The 20273-nt window shown below is 40.6% G+C and overlaps 1 protein-coding gene across 15 annotated transcripts in view; it reads left to right on the top strand.

Annotated features, from left to right (window-relative positions):
* ATP13A4 (ATPase 13A4) overlaps positions 1-20273 on the top strand; it is a 206684-nt gene that overhangs the window by 77166 nt on the left and 109245 nt on the right. For 12 of the 15 annotated variants that reach the window (XR_013527220.1, XR_013527219.1, XR_013527218.1 and 9 more), the window contains one exon: positions 13709-13882. The exons of 2 other annotated variants lie outside the window; for them this stretch is intronic. Coding sequence is in view for 9 of the 13 variants with exons in the window: in XM_054245487.2 (XP_054101462.2) it covers positions 13709-13882 (174 nt within the window). In the remaining 4 variants the exon portion in view is untranslated. Of the gene's footprint in view, positions 1-13708; positions 13883-15917; positions 16043-20273 lie in introns of those variants that run through there. One more of the 15 variants, XM_035274844.3, reaches the window with a different exon arrangement.

Raw genomic sequence — 20273 nt, 5'->3', positions numbered from 1 at the left:
TACATATTCGTCATTCCCTTGCTTTCCTTCCTATATAGTTTCCTTTCTTCTAGATATATCCCCCAAATAATTGAATTGTTAGTTGTTTTTAACCTTATAAAAAGATTATGATGCTGTTACAATCCTTTACACTGACTTTTTTTCACTTCCTATTCTATTACTAGGAGCATCATACTGATGTGTGTTGCTGGAGCTCATTCATTTCATTTGAAATCAAATGAATTCATTTGATTTCATTTAAATCTCATTGTTTGGACACACCACAGAACATCTGACTCACTGGAGGGCATCTGGGTTATTTCCTGGGTGATTTTATACATGTCTTTTTTGCTCTCCAACTGATGCTTGCAGTGCAAGAAGGTGGGGGCAATATTGTCACCATTTTAATTTCTATTAAGAAAAAGTAGAAATCATAAATTTTTATGTGAAAATAACTGGGGGACCAGCTTAAAGTTTCTAGAACTATTTAATAGGTAAATGAGAAACGAATCTGCAGGCCTTTCCTTCTGGGCCTCCACTTTAAGTTTTCTAGATTAGGTCATTCATGTTGAGAATTTTTCACCTGAATCTAGTAGTCAAGTTAACTTGAAGGAAACTTAGAAAAACTTCCTTTAGTACTAAAGAGTGGCAAAGAAGAAACTATACAGAGGCAGGAACTTTAATAGGTGTTCAGGTTAGACAAGCAGCAAGGCAAATCCATTTAAATGTGATCATTTAAAACAATTGGTTGTAGTTGCCTGGAAATTGCAGTGAAGCATTCACTTAACACCCCAAATTCAGAAATAAGGGAAAAGGGATTATCTTCAGGGAAGTAAACTTTTAAAAATTAAAACTTTAAAACCCTTCAAATATTTTCAAAGCCTGTAGAGAAATGCAAAATTTTCTTAAAGAGACTAAATGGCTTCTAGGCCAAGAAGATTTGACTATAATTTGATGAAAGAAATCAATGTTTTTAATAAAGAATGTGCCAGTCAGGGTGGGAGATGGTCAAAGAAGACTCCAGAGCCTGTTTTAAGTACTGTGCTTGCACAAGACTCTGCTAGCAGCTCAGCCATGACTGTGGAGATGGTGTCACTGGGGAGAGAATGCACTCTTTATACCAACCCATGTGTTTGTCTGGTTAGTGTGACAGCGGCATACACCTCACTCTCTTGTTATTCCCGGTCTCTGAAATCTGCTTAACTGGAATACTCCCTGTGAGAGATGGTTCTGCTGGTAGTTTCTGGAACTGGAAAGCTAAGAGCCACTCTCAGGACTGGTAGGGCCCTAGGTGGTGACATTGCCCTGTGGCTCTTCTTTGGGGACAGACTGTTTTGCTACAACTGGTATCTCATCTGCATTTCCATGTGCTTGTGTCTTCATATTTCTACATTCATTAAGTGCTTACCTGGTATCAGGCCCTAAGTTCAAGTACTGAGGGGAAGCTCTGGAAGACAAGTCCTGATTCGATCTCATGAAACCTCTAGAGCAGGACCTTTTCTAGGCCCTGGGATCTTCCCTAAATATCTGTGAAGATGTTTGTGTGTTAAGTATGTATTTCTTTGGAGAGAGGGTCTACAGATACTGAGAAGGTTCCGTTAGTTGAGATGGTTTAAAGCATTGCTCTGAGGAGCAGAATTTGGCTCCTTGAGCATAGAAGCTCTGCAAGGAAAGAAGGCCTGGACACCTGGAAGCCAAAGTTCAAGCCCTTAGAGATGCAATACACCTAAATGCCCATGGACAGAGGAAGAGGAATATGTGGGTAGGGAAGGGATATGGAAAGGGACAGTGCCCTATTCCATAATGCACATAGCCTGCCATAATAGCCTGCCATGAGCTTAATTATTATTTGTGTAATAATCTGTTGACATTGGTGAAAGGGGAAAGATTGCACTGTAGGACCAACTCAGTATTGCAGCTCCCAGTGAAAGCACAGAGGGTGAGTGGACACCTCATTTCCAGATGGATCTTTATTGCCCACAGACCAGGAGATTCCCAGGGGTAGGAGCCCCATGGACCGCCAGCGCAGCTGTTAGGGCTGGCACCAAAGCACAGCGGCACTCTGTACAAAATACACTGGTTTGGTTGCCCTGTTAAACTGGCAATTGGAGATTTCAGAAGGCAGATTAGCACATTCATCTGATTAAATGGAACTTAAACCAGGCCAGGACATTCCTGGGCAACAACGTTGTTTTAGCTGGCACAGTGGGTCGCTGCATGGGAAAGCACACAGATCCCAGCGCCCTTTCAGCAAGTGACTGGAACACCTGGGAGAGTCAACCGTTCAACTTAAAAAAAAAAAGGGCTCTGAGGCAGGGAGCCAGGTGATAAGGTTCAGTGGGTCCCACCCCCACAAAAACAAACAAAACAGCAATTGGAAACTCTCGGGGTTGAGAGATCCATGGCAAGCACAGCTGAATCCAGGACAGTGCAGCTCGGTGGGGGAGGGGCGTCCACCATTACCGAGGCACTCGACCCCTATGGAGGTACTCTGGCATTGCTGATGCAGCCTGCCATTGCCGAGGCAACCCGCCATAACAGAGAGAGTCCACCAGTACAGAGGTGGGTCACCATTGCCATGGCAGTTCTAACCACAATCATATAAACAGGACTACAGGGAATTACACACGGCAGCAGGGTGAAGCCTACAGCAGTAAGGCAGAGCCCAGAACAGCTCAGCATAGCCACTACAGGCAGGCAGTGACTAGACTGCCACCTTGCTGGGCAGGACAGTGCAATGGTTACTCCTAAATAAAGCCCCAACTCCCTGGGACAGAGCACCTGAGGAAAAAAAGTGGCTTTATGAGTTCTGCTGCAGCAGACTCAAACCTACCTGCTGAGCAGCCCTGATTGAACAAAGGAGCTCACAGCTCAGCACTTGAGCTCCTATAAAGTGCAGACTGTCTCCTCAAGTATAAAGTAAAGACTGTCTCCTCAAGCAGCTCCCTGACCCCCATATATCCAAAGAGTCACCTCACAAAGGACGGATCAGACTGACATTTGGTGGGCATCATTCAGGGACAAAGATAGCAGAAGAAGAAACTGTTGGCAACCCTCACGGTTCTGCAGCTGTTACAGGCGTTCCCCAGGCAAGGAGGGCCTGGAGTGGACCTCAGCAGTCCTATAGCAGAGGGGCAAGACTGTTAGACGGAAAACTAAGAAACAGAAATACTTCATCATCAACAATCTGGACGTCCACTCAGAGACCCAATCTGAAAATCAGCAACTACTCAGACGACAGGAGGATAAATTCACAAAGATGGGAAGAAACCAGAGCAAAAAGGAGGAGAACACCCGAAACCAGAACACCTCACCTCCTACAAGGGACCACAACTCCTCACCAGCAAGGGAACAAAGCTGGACGGAGATTGAGTGTGATGAAATGACAGAATCAGACTTCAGAAGGTGGGTAATGAGAAACGTCCATGAGCTAAAAGAACATGTTCTAACTCAATGCAAAGAAACTAAGAACCTTGAAAAAAGATTTGAGGAAATGATAACAAGAAAGGACAACTTAGAGAGGAATATGAGTGAATTGAAGGAGCTGAAAAACACAACATGAGAACTTTGCAAAGCATGCACAAGTTTAAACAGCCAAATTGACCAAGCAGAAGAAAGGATATCAAAAGTCGAAGATCAACTCAATGAAATAAAACAAGAAGCCAAGATTAGAGAAAAAAGCACAAAAAGGAATGAACAAAGTCTCCAAGAAATGTGGTACTATGTGAAAAGACCTAATCTATGTTTGATAGGTGTACCTGAAAGTGACAAAGAGAATGGATCCAAGCTGGAAAATACCCTTCAGGATTTTATCCAGGAAAGTTTCCCCAACCTAGAAAGGCAGGCCAAGATTCAAGTGCAGGAAATACAAAGAACACCACAAAGATATTCAGCAAGAAGAGCAACCCCGAGGCACATAATCGCCAGATTCACCAGGGTTGAAATGAAGGAGAAAATGCTAAGGGCAGCCAGAGAGAAAGGTCGGGTCACCTGCAAAGGGAAGCCCATCAAACTCACAGCAGATCTCTCGGCAGAAACTCTACAAGCCAGAAGAGAGTGGGGGCCAATATTCAACATCCATAAAGAAAAGAACTTTCAACCCAGAATTTCATCTCCAGCCAAACTGAGCTTCATAAGTGAAGGAAAAATAAAATCCTTTGCAAACAAGCAAGTACTCAGAGATTTTGTCACCACCAGGCCTGCTTTATAAGAGCTCCTGAAAGAGGCACTACACATAGGGAGGAACAACCAGTACCAGCCATTCCAAAAACATACCAAATGCTAAAGATCATCAACAAAATGAAGAATCTGCATCAACTAATGGGTAAAACAGCCAGCTAGCATCAAAATGGCAGTATCAAATTCACACATAACAATATTAACCCTAAGTGTAAATGGGCTAAATGCACTGATTAAAAGACACAGACTGGCAAATTGGATAAAAATCCAAAACCCATCAGTGTGCTGTATCCAGGAAACCCATCTCACAGGCAAGGATACACAAAGGCTCAAAATAAAGGGATGGAGGAAGATTTACCAAGCAAATAGAGAGCAAAAAAAAAGCAGGAGTTGCAATTCTTGTCTCCGATAAAATAGACTTTAAAGCAACAAAGATCAAAAGAGACAAAGAAGGACATTACATAATTGTAAAAGGATTGATTCAACAAGAAGAGCTAACGATCCTAAATATATATGGACCCAATACAGGAGCACCGAGATACATAAGGCAAGTTCTTAATGACTTACAAAGAGACTTAGACTCCCACACAACAATACAGGGAGACTTTAACACACCACTGTCGATATTAGATCAACCAGACAGAAAATTAACAAGGATATCCAGGACTTGAACTCAGACCTGGAACAAGTAAACCTGATAGACATTTACAGAACTCTCCACTCCAAATCCACAGAATATACATTCTTCTCAGCACCACATCACACCTACTCTAAAATTGACCACATAATTGAAAGTCAAGCACTGCTCAGCAAAGGCAAAGCAACTGAAATCATAACAAACAGTCTCCCAGACCATAGTGCAATGAAGTTAGAACTCAGAATTCAGAAACTAACTCAGAACCGCACAGCTTCATGGAAACTGAACAACTGGCTCTTGAATGTTGACTGGGTAAACAATGAAATGAAGGCAGAAGTAAAGAAGTTCTTCAAAACCAATGAGAATGAAGACACAACATGCCAGAATTTCTGGGACACATTTAAAGCAGTCTCTAGAGGAAAATATATAGCAATAAGTGCCCACAAGAGAAGAGTGGAGAGATCCAAAATTGACACCCTATCGTCAAAATTGAAAGAGCTGGAGGAACAAGATAAAAAAAACTCAAAACCTAGCAGAAGACAAGAAATAACTAAGATCTGAGCAGAACTGAAGGAGATAGAGACACAAAAACCCCTTCAAAAAATTAATAAATCCAAGAGCTGGTTTTTTGAAAAGATCAACAAAATAGACCACTAGCCAGACTGATAAAAAAGAAAAGAGAGAATAACCAAATAGATGCAATAAAAAACGAAAAAGGGGAAATCACCACAGATTCCACAGAAATTCCAACCATCATCAGAGAATATTACAAACAACTCTATGCACATAAACTAGTAAACCTGGAAGAAATGGATAAATTCCTGCACACTTGTGTCCTCCCAAACCTAAACCAGGAGGAAGTAGAAACTATGAATAGACCAATAACAAGGTCTGAAGTTGAGGCAGCAATTAAGAGCCTACCACAAACAAAAAGCCCAGGTCCAGATGGGTTCACAGCCGAATTCTACCAGACACACAAAGAGGAGCTGGTACCATTCCTTCTGAAACTATTCCAAATAATCCAAAGAGAGGGAATCCTTCCCAAATCATTTTATGAGATCAACATCATTCTGATACCAAAACCCAGCAGAGACTCAACAAGAAAAGAAAACTTCTGGCCAATATCCATGTTGAACATAGATGCAAGAATCTTCAATAAAATACTGGCAAGCCGATTGCCACAGCACATCAAAAAGCTTATCCATCATGATCAAGTAGGATTCATCCCGGTGATGCAAGGCTGGTTCAACATATGCAAGTCTATAAATGTAATTCACCACATAAACAGAACTAAAAACAAAAACCACATGATTATCTCAATTGATGCAGAGAAGGCCTTTGACAAAATTCAACAGCCCTTTATGCTAAAAACCCTCAATAAACTCGGTATTGATGGAACGTATCTCAAAATAATAAAAGCTATTTATGACAAACCAACAGCCAATATCATACTGCATGGGCAAAAACTGGAAGCATCCCCTCTGAAATCTGGCACTAGACAAGGATGCCCTCTCTCACCACTCCTATTCAGTATAGTACTGGAAGTTCTAGCCAGAGCAATCAGGCGAGAAAAATAAATAAAGGCTATTGTAATAGGAAAAGAGGAAGCCAAATTGTCTCTATTTGCAGACGACATGATAGTATATCTAGAAGACCCCATCGTCTTAGCCCAAAAACTCCTGAAACTGATAAGCAACTTCAGCAAGTCTCAGGATATAAAATCAATGTGCAAAAATCACAAGCATTCCTGTACACCAACAACAGACTTAAAGAGAGCCAAATCAAGAACGAACTGCCATTCACAATTGCTACAAAGAGAATAAAATACCTAGGAATACAACTTACAAGGAACATAAGGGACCTCTTCAAGGAGAACTACAAACCACTGCTCAATGAAATAAGAGGACACAAACAGATGGAGAAACATTCCATGTTCATGCTTAGGAAGAATCAATATTGTGAAAATGGCCATACTGCCCAAAGTAATTTACAGAGTCAACACTATGCCCATCAAGCTACCATTGACCTTCTTCACAGAACTGGAAAAAAACCACCTTGAACTTCATATGGAACCAAAAGAGAGCCCGCATAGCCAAGTCAATTCTAAGCAAAAAGAACACAGCAGGAGGCATCACACTACCGGACTTCAAACTAGACTACAAGGCTACAGTCATCAAAACATCATGGTACTGGTACCAAAACAGAGATATAGACCAATGGAACAGGACAGAGGCATCGGAGGCAACACAACATATCTACAACCATACAATCTTTGAGAAACCTGACAAAAACAAGCCATGGGGAAAGGATTCCCTGTTTAATAAATGGTGTTGGGAAAACTGGCTAGCCATGTGCAGAAAGCAGAAACTGGACCCCTTCCTGACACCTCACACTAAAATTAACTCCAGATGGATTAAAGACTTAAACATAAGACATGGCACCATAAAAACCCTAGAAGAAAATCTAGGCAAAACCATTCAGGACATAGGAGTAGGCAAGGTCTTCATGAACAAAACACCAAAAGCATTGGCAACAAAAGCCAAAATAGACAAATGGGACCTAATCAAACTCCACAGCTTCTGCACAGCAAAAGAAACAGTCACTAGAGTGAATCGGCAACCAACAGAATGGGAAAAAATTTTTGCAGTTTACCCATCTGACAAAGGGCTGATATCCATAATTTACAAAGAACTCAAACAGATGTACAGGAGAAAAACAAGCCCATTCAAATATGGGCAAAGGATATGAACAGACACTTTACTAAAGAAGACATACATAAGGCCAACAAACATATGAAAAAATGCTCATCATCACTGGTCATTAGAGAGATGCAAATCAAAGCCACATTGAGATACAATCTCATGCCAGTTAGAATGGTAATCATTAAAAAATCTGGAGACAACACATGCTGGAGAGGATGTGGAGGAATAGGAACACTTTTACACTGCTCGAGGGAGTGTAAATTAGTTCAACCATTGTGGAAGACAGTGTGGTGATTCCTCAAGGACCTAGAAATAGAAATTCCATTTGACCCAGCAATCCCATTACTGGGTATATATCCAAAGGACTGTAAATCGTTCTACTATAAGGACACATTTACACGAATGTTCATTACAGCACCATTTACAATAGCAAAGACCTGGAACCAACCCAAATGCCTATCGATGATAGACTGGACTGGGAGAATGTGGCACATATACACCATGGAATATTATGCAGCAATCAAAAACTATGAGTTTGTGTCCTTTGTAGGGACATGGATGAATCTGGAGAACATCATTCTCAGCAACCTGATGCAAGAACAGAAAATGAAATACCACATATTCTCACTTATAGGTGCATGATGAACAATGAGGACACATGGACACAGGGAGGGGAGCACTACTTACTGGGGTCTATTGGGGGGAATAGGGGAGGAACAGCAGGGGAGGGAGTTGGGGAGGGACAGCATGGGGAGAAATGCCAGATGTGGGTGAGGGGGAGGAAGGCAGAAAATCACACTGCCACATGTGTACCTATGCAACTATCTTGCAAGTTCTGCACGTGTACCCCCAAACCTAAAATGCATTAAAAAAAAATAATCTGTTGACATTTTCCCAATAGTTTTTTTTTTTAAAGCTAACTGATCTGTCTTTGTGGGAGGTAAGAGTGGGTGGAGGGCAGGGTAGCAAGGACAGTTCCCTCCAGCGTACTCAGGGACATAGAAAGCACTTCATAAATGTAGGACGTGAATTGCTATGGGATGATAATAACAGCACTGTGCTGATTTTTGCAATTTTAAACCCAATATTTGTTCATAGTCCCTTGCAATGCAATTCGCTTCAACTTAGTACAGTTCAACTCTCTGCTATAAGCAATACTTAAATGCAGCTTGTTGACATTATTTCATCATTTTTACAGAAACTTTAGCAATGTGTTATGGTCACGAACAATTAAGTGGTGGTGTGTTGGCCACCAGACTGAGAGCAGGGAGCTCTTTTTTTTTTATTGGTGGAAGGCAGGAAGGGAGGGAAGGAGGATGGTAGGGAGGAAGGAAGGGATGAAGGAAGGAAGGGGGGAGGGAGGGAGGGAGGGAGGGAAGGGAAGGAAGGAAATCAAGCAATGAGAGAGACATTGACGACCTGGATCTAGAGGTTTACAAGTTGATTTCTTTTTTTTGAGAGAAGGAAAGAAAAAAAAAATAAAGGAGAGGAAGAAAGAGGAAGAGAAAGAGGGAGAGTAAATGGATATATTGCTTTATTCTGAAAAAAATTGGGTATGAATAATGGCCAATCAATGTTTCATTTAAACCTATGAGTAGGTGTGATGTGGTATTGACAAGAATGTATATTTTGTGTATTTGAAGTGGAGAGCTCTATAAATATTTATTAAGTTTACTTGTTCCGGATCTGAGTTCAAGTCCTTGATATCCTCATTAATTTTCTGTCTCATTGAGTCTAAGTCTTTATGTATCTGGGTGTTAGGATCATTAGCTCTTGTTGTTGCATTGATCCTTTTACCACTATATCTTTGTTGCTTTCAAATCTATTTTATCCTATACGAGAATTGCAACTCCTGCTTTTTATTTATTTATTATTTATTTTTGCTCTCCATTTGGTTGGTAAATCTTTCTCCATCCCTTTGTTTTGAGTCTTTGTGTATCCTTGCATGTGAAACAGGTCTGGATGTAACATGCTGTTGGGTTTTGGCTGTGTCTTTTGATTGGGGGATTTAGTCAATTTAAATTTAGGGTTACTGCCATTTGATGTTGACTGGCTGTTTTATCCATTTTTTGGTGTAAATTCTTCTTTATGTTGGTGCTCTTTACTTTTTGGTGTATTTTTAGAAAGGCTAATACTGGTTGTTTCTTTCTGTGTGTAATGCTTCTTTCAGAAGCTCTTGTAAAGCAGGCCTGGTGGTAATAAAATGTCTGAGTTCTTGCTTGTTCATAAAAGATTTTATTTTTTCTTCAGTTGTGAAGCTTAGTTTGGCTAGATATGAAATTCTGGGCTGAAGGTTCTGTTCTTTGAGGATGTTGAATATTGGCCCCACTCTCTTCTGGCTTGTAGAGTTTCTGCTGAGAGATCTGCTGTAAGTCTGATAGGCTTGCCTTTGTGGGTAACCTGACCTTTCTCTCTGGCTGCCCTTAGTAATTTCTCCTTCGTTTCAACCCTGGTGAATCTAACGATTATGTGCCTTGGGGTTACTCTTCTTGAGGAATATCTTTGTGGTGTTCTCTGTATTACCTGGGGTTGAATGTTGACCTGCTTTGCTAGTTTAGGAAAATTTTCCTGAATAATATCCTGAAGGGTATTTTCCAGCTTGGATTCATTCTCTCCGTCTCATTCAGGTACACCTATCAAACGTAAATTTGGTCTTTTCACATAGTCCCACATTTCTTGGAGACTTTGCTCATTCCTTTTTATCCTTTTTTTCTCTAATCTTTTCTTCACGTTTTATTTCATTAAGTTGGACTTTGACCTCTGATATCCCTTCTTCTGCTTGAACAATTCGAGTGTTTAAACCTGTGCATACTTCTCGGAGTTCCTGTATTGTATTCTTCAGTTCCATTAATTCACTCATACTCCTCTATAAGTTGTCTATTCTCAATAGGATTTCATCAAACCTTTTTTCAAAGTTCTTAGTTTCTTTACGTTGGGCTACAACATGTTCTTTTAACTCACTGAAGTTTGTTATTATCCATTCCTTGAAGAGTGATTCTGTCATCGGGATGCGCTCGTTCTCCATCAAACCTTGTTCAATTGTTGATGTGGAACTGTGATCATCTTTAGAGGAGAGGCGTTCTGACTTTGAGTATTCTCAGCTTTTTTATGCTGGATTCTTCCCGTCATTGTAAATTTATCCTCCTGTCGTCTTTGAATTTACCAACTTTCAGATTAGGTCTCTTGAGTGGGCGTCCAGGTTGTTAAAGCAGCACTCCGGTGTGACAAAGGAGGGTTCCCTTGGCTTGCTTGGGAATCCAGCTGATCCTTGCATGGTAAGAACGTGGGGACAATATTGTCAGATTTCTAGTTTCTTTTTTATAAAAAGTATAAATTATAATTTTTATGTGAAAATAACTGGGGATCAATTTAAAGTCTTAAGAAATCCTTAATAAGTAAAGAAAAAAAACGAGACTGTAGGTCATTCCTTTTGAGCCTCCTGTTTAAGATTTCTAGATTAGGCCATTCACGTTGAGAATTTTTTACCTGAATCTGGAAGTCAAATTAACTTGGAAGAAACTTAGAGAAACGTCCTTTAGTACTAAAGAGTGGCAAAGAAGAGGGGAACAGTACAGAGGCAAGAATTTTAATAGGTGTCTGGGTTGGGTGAGCAGCGAGGTAAATCCATTGAAATGCATTCATAAACAATTGGTCATAGTGCCTGGAAATTACAGTGAAGCATTCTCTTTACACTCACCTGCTTCTGCTGTCCCAGTGTTATTATTCATAGCACCCCATTGAGGTGAGAATTTATATGGTTATCTCTTTATGTAAACCTTTATTGATCTAACCTTGTTTAATCTTAGCTGTCTGTGTGTCTCTCTTCTCCACTAAACTAATGATCTCCTTGAGACCAGAAATACAGTCTCATTTATGTAGTGCATGCCTGCCATTTTGTGAACATGTGAGAAACATGTGTTAAGTAGAACTGAAATAAAAGAATAAAGGAGAGCCTTGGAGTAGAAATAGCCACATTATCTTCCATGTGCTGCAGAGGTCTAGACTGGAGATCTGGTTTTGAGTTAGTTATGAGCTTTGTTGGCTTGGGAAACTAATTTAATCTTTTTCAACTAAGTGGTAGAATATGTATCACATGCTTAGTGAAAGGCTTTTAAGTGCCCAGTAAATGTTAGCTGCTAGCACTGTTATCAATAATTAGTTGCTAATAATCACTATTATTACTATTAAAGATAATACCATAACTTTATACTTTTCATAATGGAGAATTAAGATAATTTCTGCTTGCTTTATCTTGATAATGAACACAAAGACACTTTGGAAACTATATAGAGAGTCCTCACTGCACAGCCCATGAAAGAATGCATAGTAACAGAGAGGTTTTTGTCATAGAACAGAGTAGCTCAGGCATATTTGCTTTACATTACATGGGGGCTCAACTGACTGGCAATATAAGGAAATTTTTAAATATAATATTTTAAATAGGTGAAAAAATGTCTGGGTTGGAAGGTAGAAACTGGTCTATGCCAAAGTGTTGAAACATAGAAAAAGCACATGGGAAAGAATGGTAGCTGGACTCAGGACAAGCAGGGAAATTACAATTGGGGCACTGCTGAGTGTGGGAGTAGGAGAGCATTGCTGCCATTGTGATGAGCCATAGCTTGAGCTTGGAGCAGAAGGGTATTCATGTCAGAACATACATTCTACTTCGCAAAATTAGTTCAGAACTTGTATTTCTTAGTTAATGAGAACATTTTATCGAAGTTATGTCAGATGTGGACAATGCCGAAGAAAGCCATTCAGCACCTGTACGTGTTAGAAGGAACTCAATGTTTACACACAAAAGCAGCCTTCAGCCAAGCATCACAGAACCTTTCCTGGCAATGTAATCTTTACCAGGTGAAATAGAGTTGATAGATTTAAAGTTTTATGTTCCAGCTCCCTTGTTGTCCTAAGAGACAATTCTAGGAAGAGCAGAACTGTTGACACTAGGAACTCTTGTACCTAACTGCCAATACACTGGGAGATAGAATTTCAGGTCTATTGCAGGGACATGTGATCAAGTAATAGCAGCAACAGCCATAGTAAATGCTTACATAAGACAGCAACCCTGTTACATGGGTACAGTTACTATCCCATTTTGTGGGAGACAAACTGAGGAATAAAGTGGTTAAATAACTTACTGAAAATCACACACCTAGTAAGTGGCAGAGCTAGTCTCTGAACCCAAAGAGTCTTGGTTCACAAAATGTGCTTTTAACCAGGACACCCTACTACCTCTCAATTTTAGCCCTCATAACCAGTATAAAGTATACCCATGACATCGTGGGATAAAGCTGTGGAACTAAGACCATAAACTTCAGGGGCGGTTTTCCATTCCATTTCCAAGGAAATTCTCAGGATTTCCTTGGAAGGAAGACATTTGTCCAGATTATACATGTATTAGATGTGAGATTCTTATCTTGTCTAGTTTATATTGTGTGGGGTCTAATAATATCCTCTCATGATGCATCAGTGCCCAGTAGAATGAGTTGAAGTAAACCAAATAGTCTCTATGGTGTTTTCCCCTAGACATAAAATTATTTTTGTTACTGAATGAGGAAGGAAAGTGGGAAGGCACAACTCTATCCCAAACTCCCAAGGGCAAGTTGGCATTTACTTGTCAATCTTCTTACAGTCAAATACTTTCACCCAATCCCTGACTCAGAACGCAAGGCCTGGTTCTTTTCTCTTCCTCTCCTGTGACTGCCAGTCCCAGCCAAGGGAATCTCTTGGTACTGCCATTGGCTAGCAGGCTGACAGACCTGTGTTGGAATCTTAGCATTGGAACATTCTAGCTGTGTGGCTTTGGGCAAGACATCGCATTCTGCCCCTCTAAGATCAGTCCCACCATATATGAAATGAGGATGATTATCTCACTTCAGGGAAACTATAGGGATAGGGATGATTGGGAGACTAAACAAGACAACATTTCTAAACACTTAGCATTGTGCTTGGCACAGTGTAGTTAGGTGCTCAAATTACAGAAACTGAAGTTCTAGTTAGACTGTGACTTCCTTGCTTCCTGGAATCATGTCTTACACTTCTTGGTCAAGAATCCTTCTTTATTCTCTCCATCCTTCACCCTGCCCTCTCCTCACCCTCCTCAACTCCTTCATTCTCTGCCCCCATTTCCATCACTAACATCGGTATTTGCTCATTGCTTGTTTATTGTGCTTAACTAATATTTGGGGTCATTTTGATTCTGTCCCAGGAAATATTTGGCTATCGGACTCAAGGCTGCCGGAAAACTCTCTGCCTTGCCGGATCCATCTTCTCATTTGGAATCCTCCCCCTGGTGTTTTACTGGAGACCAGCATGGCATGTATGGGCACATTGTGTCCCGTGTTCTTTGCATGAAGCAGACACTGTGTTGCTGAGGACAACAGTAAGTGTGTACCCGGTTATGTAGCTGGTGCCCCCCATTTTTTTCTGGACAATGTGTTATGGGATGGCTGGGGGGAGATGTGCACAAGACAGGTAGCAGGTCTTAGGTTCCATCGCAGCCTCGCATGTAGCAGGAATTCAATAATTTGTGCATGTTCTTTTCAGGGACATGGATGGATCTGAGGCCATTATCCTTAGCAAACTAATGCAGGAACAGAAAATCAAATATGTGTGTTGTCACATATAAGTGGAAGCTAAATGATAGCTCATGGACACATAGAAGGGAACAACACACATCTGTCAGAAGATGGAAGGTGGAGGAGGGAGAGGATCTGGAAAAACAATTAATGGGTACTAAGCTTAATACATGGGTGACAAAATAATCTGTGCAACAAACTCCCATGAAGCAAGTTTACCTATGTAAAAAACCTGCACATGTACCCCTCACCTTAAAACAAAGGTTAAATTAAAAAGTTGTGGATGGTAAGGTTTAAGAAGAGCTATTTCACAAGATATTTCTTTTAAAGTTGTGAGTTTTGTGAATGCTAGAGCAGGGAACAACCATGTTAATAGCTAAAAATAATAGGTGATGTGAAGTAGTCAAGTCAGGCTTTAGGCTACTAAGTTCACACTGACCCTTCCTCTTGAATCCTAATATATCCTCCTCCCTGCACTGGAGTAACTCCGGAGGAAAAGAAGGCGAGGGGTGAGGAGCATTCCTCTGAGGAGGACGCTCTTTTTCCCAGCTTATTGATGGGAGCATGTTGCATTCTGCAGATACACTAAGGTAAACAATACAGCCCTCTTGCCCTTGAGGTCATTGCCTCTCTCTGTTAATACAAGACCCTGGCTTTGAGTGAGTTTCCCTGTGTTTTCTTCCATACCAATTCCTCCTAGCGCTCATAGCACTTAGACAATGTGCATCATTCCTGCAGGACTGTCAGCTTCTCAAAGGAAGTGACCATTTCTGACTTGTTAATTGCTGCACCCCCAGTGTGCAGGGTGGATCACATTGGTCTCCTCACATGGGGCACCAGCTGTGGCATTGATCACATCATGGTCACCGCCTGAGACACTGATTACTACTTGCAGAGGTCTGTAAAGTAGTAATGACTCAGTGATGGATGAATAAAATACTCACACACACAATACAGTCAATCAGGTGGACTAGGGAGGTCATCAGCTGCTCTTAGAGGGTGATTGCAGCTAACTCACCTCTTCTCCTTGTTCTTCTTTGCATTTATTCAGTATAGATTTAATAACAGAGGTTGTAAGTCAACACACTTGCAAATAATTAACATCGTTAAAAGAGTGGTTTTACAAATGATAAAAAGTTTTGGTTCCCAGGCCTAGAACAAATGCTTGTTCTAAGTCCCATGAGTCCTAGCTCCTAGTCAAGGTCTTTTCCGTTGACTTGTATTTAAACCAGGGTTCCCAAACTTCAATTGGCATCAGAATAATCTAGAGAGACTATCAGAACAGCTTGCTGGGTCCCACTCCCAGAAATTCTAGTTTATTAGATTTGGGTATTGGGACTCAAGAATTTGCATTTTAACAGATTCTCAAGTGATGCTAAAGATTCTTGTAAGGGGCTACACTTGGAGAAAAGCTGCTGTAACTAGTTTTCACTTCTATTTGTGAGCTCGCTTGTTCACTTGGTCCTTAGGAGAGAAATAGAGACCTAGACATTTGATTTACAGCTCAGAGAGTATATATTTATAATCTGAGAAAGAAGAATCCAGATTTAGTAAAGCGTTGTGAGTGGCCCTCTCATACCCCTGATTGCCTTTAGAGGGCAGGGGTAAAGTTTGCTTTCTGGGGCTCGGAGCAGGGGGATGAGTATCTGTGGAAGACTCCATCTTGGGCCTTTTTATAGGTCAGCCCCTCCACGTGAACTTAAGAATCTATCAGATTTTTATTTTCTGGCATGAAGCTAATTTAACTGTACTGTACAAGTACATTCATATGTCCTCAAGTAGTTCTTAGAGGGTAATGCTTTTGTTGCAGTAGGAACAGAACCGTGTTCTGCCTTTCAGAGTGCATCAGCAATCTCTTCAGATCTGAGATGATCTGGTCAGCTGAGCTGTGCTCTCTGAGTTGCTGGCAGAGTCATGGCACACACAAGAATAAGAGGAAATGGAAAAGGAAGGAAGGAAAATAGGTAAGAGAAAAATGAAGAGGGAGAAAAGAGAAAAAATCACTAAGAGCAAATAACAAAAAGAGTGTTACTAAATGGGGAGATGACATGTTTGGGGATTTGGAGTCGAAAGTTTTGATTTCTTGTCCTAGCACTTTAGGTTTGTTACATAACTTTTCAGGATCTCAATTTCACCACTTGTAAAACAGGGCTAGTGTGAGAACAAAGTGTGATTGTGTACCTAAATGGCATTTGCAAACTGCAAAAATGCATTATCAAACAACACTTTGTGTGTGTGTGTGTGTGTGTGTGTACATGTGCCATTGCTCAAGCCATTCTAAAAGTGTTCTATGCAAAAGAGCTTGCTATGCACAAGGTGCTCCCATGCCTAATGGTCTTGCTTATCTGGATGATGTACCTTTTCCTAATTACCCATGAGCCTGGCATTCCCTTCTGGGATAACAGACCTGGGGAAAGGTTTTTTTTTGACTGGGAATCTCCAGCTCTCAACCATACTCAGCCAGGTGATCTCTCCTAGTTGCATGTAGCTAGCTTTGCAAGTGGACATATACTGGAAAGACTCAAAAAAGCTTTGGTGCCCCTGGGAACTGCATTCCATCACCCTGCCTCTTCCTTTGCATCTTTGACAGTCTATCAAGCCCCCGCAGAATTTCACTGCCCCTCCACAGTTAATCAGAGCAGTCTAAGCCAGCTTCAATCTTTCCTTTTCCATCTTGATTTCAACTTTAATTTTTAATTACCTGCTCTTGTGTGTCATTTTAAATAGATTTGCTATGCCAGAGACTCTCCAAATAAATGAGGTTCTAAATTAGTCTTTATGTAATTAGAGAAGAACTCAATTATTTCAAACATTCTTCCTATCTGAGACTTAGATAAAAATAAGCTTTGGGCACCAATAGTTTAAAAGTTTGCTGCTAGTTATTTGCATTAAAATGACACCTTAAAAAAGATTTTATTTGAATTATATTACAATGGCTGGACTATAATGACTTCCCATTAAGGAGGACTGGATGATTCCTACCTGAAAATGTGTTGTATATCTGTTCTTCATGTTATTAAAAAATCAGTGCTTGCTATTTATCGTCAGTCTCAAGCTGGTAAGATTACAGATCATTATCACAGATACTGATTAGGCAGTCATTTCTTGACATTAAAAAAAAAAAAAGACCGTGATGTACTGACTGAAAGTCTTCAGTACACAGTTTATTTCCAGTTCTTCTCCTAATAGGTACTCTGAGAGATTTTTTCAAAAGATAAGAGTATTAGGTTTTTATTTTATAATCTTCAAGTAGCATTCTGTTCCTTATTCATCTACTTCTGAATTTTAACAATATCAGTAGCAATGCCACATTTCTATGCAAATGACATTATTTATATTCATTGTTTTGAATTCAGATGCTCCTGATGATTTTCCTAGCTTCCATCTTTATTGTAATTATAAACACATTTTTCTCTTCATTGTCATTGTAGGTTACATGTTGTCAAAGACCCATGATGTGCAGGGGAGAACTTTGTGATGATTAGCAATGTGGCCTGATTCAAGGCACTTCAGTTTGACATTTTAATGGGGAGCATTTTCGCTTCAGTTTCAATTAAAGATATCAGGGCTAGGAGGGTTAGTTTAAAAACTTAGAAACTCTGTAAATCAGCCATGCAAATGGCATCTTAAAGTCTTCCAGTCCACTAGTATTCTCGTCAGGCGGCGGCATCTATGTTCACAGGGTTCTTTACCTCCTCTATTCCCCACTCCTCCTCTGCCCCTTGGTCTGTCACAGCCCATGCTTCCCACACCAGGACCACTTTCCACTGGAACGAGACACTGTTTTGTGCATGCTTTTACCCGTAAAGTTTCTTCTGATAATTCCTTCTCCCCTCCATTCATGCATGCATTCATTCACTTATGTTTTCATCCGGTTAATATTTACTCCCCACCAACCATGCACCAGACACTGGTGTAGGCACTGGGAATATAACTAGGAAGAAAACAGATGGAAATCCTTGTCCTTACAGAGCGATCTTCTAGTGAGGAGTCAACACACACATGCTTTCTCTTTCTCAAGTAAATGTAGAAAGTAGGTGTTGTCTCTACTTATTAAAGTCTCCTCATTCCTCAGCCACATATCACCTCTATTAAGTCTTTGTTGATTCATTCTTTGCCCCAGTTCAGAAGGGAGGGAGTAAATCACCTGTCCTGCATTAGCTTTGTGTTTTCATTTGTGACTGCTGTAGTGCTTTTTACCTTACATCAAAATATTATTCACTTTACAGTTTGTAATGCAGTATGTCATTATTTAATTAAGTTTCATAACAACCCTGGAAAATGGGCATTATCATCTCCATTTTACAGATGAAGGTACAGAGAGACCAAGTGACCGTACAGCCCAGTCAGTATCAAAGCCAGGATTTCCTTCCTTCTGTCTCTTTTTCACACATTTGATGAGCACAGGTTGTATGCCAACCAACAGTGCTAGCTCAGGGGCAAGTGTATAAGTGCATGTGATTAACAAAACCAGGGTTCTTGACCTCATGGAGTTAATCAGATCACTACACAATAAATGTAAAAATTCCCCTCTTAAAAGTACTCCTTATGAAAAGTTCATGGTTACGGTAGGATTATATATATAATAGAGATCTGACCAAGTCAAAGCAGTCAGGGAAGGCTTTCTGAGCACCAAAGGATAAGAGTTCAAAGGTGATGGTGGCTGGTGGGGGCAGGCACACGGAGAGTGATGCAGGTGGGAGGGAATATGGGGGCAAAGAACTGAAACCTAAGTCTTTCTCTAAGTCCTGACTCTTCTTTTTTCTGACTATGCTGCATTCCTTTTTATAGTTTTTGATCCTTTAAAATTATAAGCTTTCTATTCCTGGAAATTTTCAGCTTTTTTTCCCCCTGGACAGTCTAGATTATAAGCTTTTTGAAGGCAGTGATTGTGGTTTACATTTTATCCCCCTAGCACATGGCCACAGCAAGGCTTAATTAATTAATTTAATTTAATACGTTGGATTAAGTTGGATCTGTAATAAGTAGTCTCACTGTTTTAGCCAGAATTGTATTTTAAGGATACTAAAGTGGAATGGCACAGTGAGAAAGATAATACAGGATTATGTTTCAGGTACACATTCCCACTTCTGAATCCTGCTCTTCTACCCACTCCCCCACCTGGCCCCATTTCAACCTGGTTTTTCATTAGACATCTCACCAGAAATCTCTGAGATTCTGTGAGCTGGCCTCTGAGAAATGACTCAGTGTTAGATAAATCATTTTGAGGCTATTATCCTTTATAATACAGGGCCATTTACATTATCATTTAACAATTTGCAGAGTACTTACATATAGTTGTCTCATTTGGTCCTTGCCAGTAGAGATTATTTTTCTCCCATTTTACAGATGAGGCATAGAGAAGATAAACAAAATGCTCAGGGTCCCATAGCTGTAAGATGAGAGTTGAACTAGAGGTGGAGCTAAAAATCTAATTACTCTCTGTCTAGAGACCAGATTCTACAGACGCAGCATTGTGAAGTGGTTTAAGAATAAACTCTAGATTCTGAGTACCTGGATTTGATTTCCAGCACTGCTCTTAACCTTGGGCAGTGTATTTGTCTGGTAGGCTTCGGTAGCAGAATACCACAAACTGGCTTGCTCAAACAACAGAAGTTTATTGTTTTATAGTTCTGGGAGCTGGAAGCCCAAGATCTAGGGCCAGCACAGTTGGTTTCTGGGGAGGCTTGAAGATGGCTGTCATCTTACTATGTGTTTACAGAGTCTTTTCTCTGTGTTTTTGCATTCCTGGTGTATCTTCATCTTATATGGACATTAGTCCTATTGGATTAGCGTGTAACTTTACGACCTAATTCAACATTAATTACCTTTTTTTTTTTTTTTTTTTTTTTGAGGCAGAGTCTTGCTCTGTTGCCCAGGCTGGAGTGCAGTGGTGCGATCTCAGCTCACTGCAACCTCTGCCTCCTGGGTTCAAGTGATTCTCCTGCCTCAGCCTCCTGAGTAGCTGGGATTACAGATGTGTACCACCACACCCCACTAATTTTTGTATTTTTAGTAGAGACAGGATTTCACCATGTCGGCCAGGCTGGTCTCAAACTCCTGACCTTGGGATCCACCTGCCTCGGCCTCCCAAAGTGCTGGGATTACAGGTGCGAGCCACTGCACCTGGCTATTAATACCTTCTTAAAGGATTTATCTCCAAATGTATTGGAGATGAGGGCTTCAACATGTGAA

The sequence above is a fragment of the Callithrix jacchus genome, chromosome 15, assembly GCF_049354715.1.
Source record: "Callithrix jacchus isolate 240 chromosome 15, calJac240_pri, whole genome shotgun sequence".
NCBI classification, from domain to species: domain Eukaryota; kingdom Metazoa; phylum Chordata; class Mammalia; order Primates; family Cebidae; genus Callithrix; species Callithrix jacchus.
Note: the sequence above shows the minus strand (reverse complement) of the source record. Positions and strands in the feature narration are given on the sequence as shown.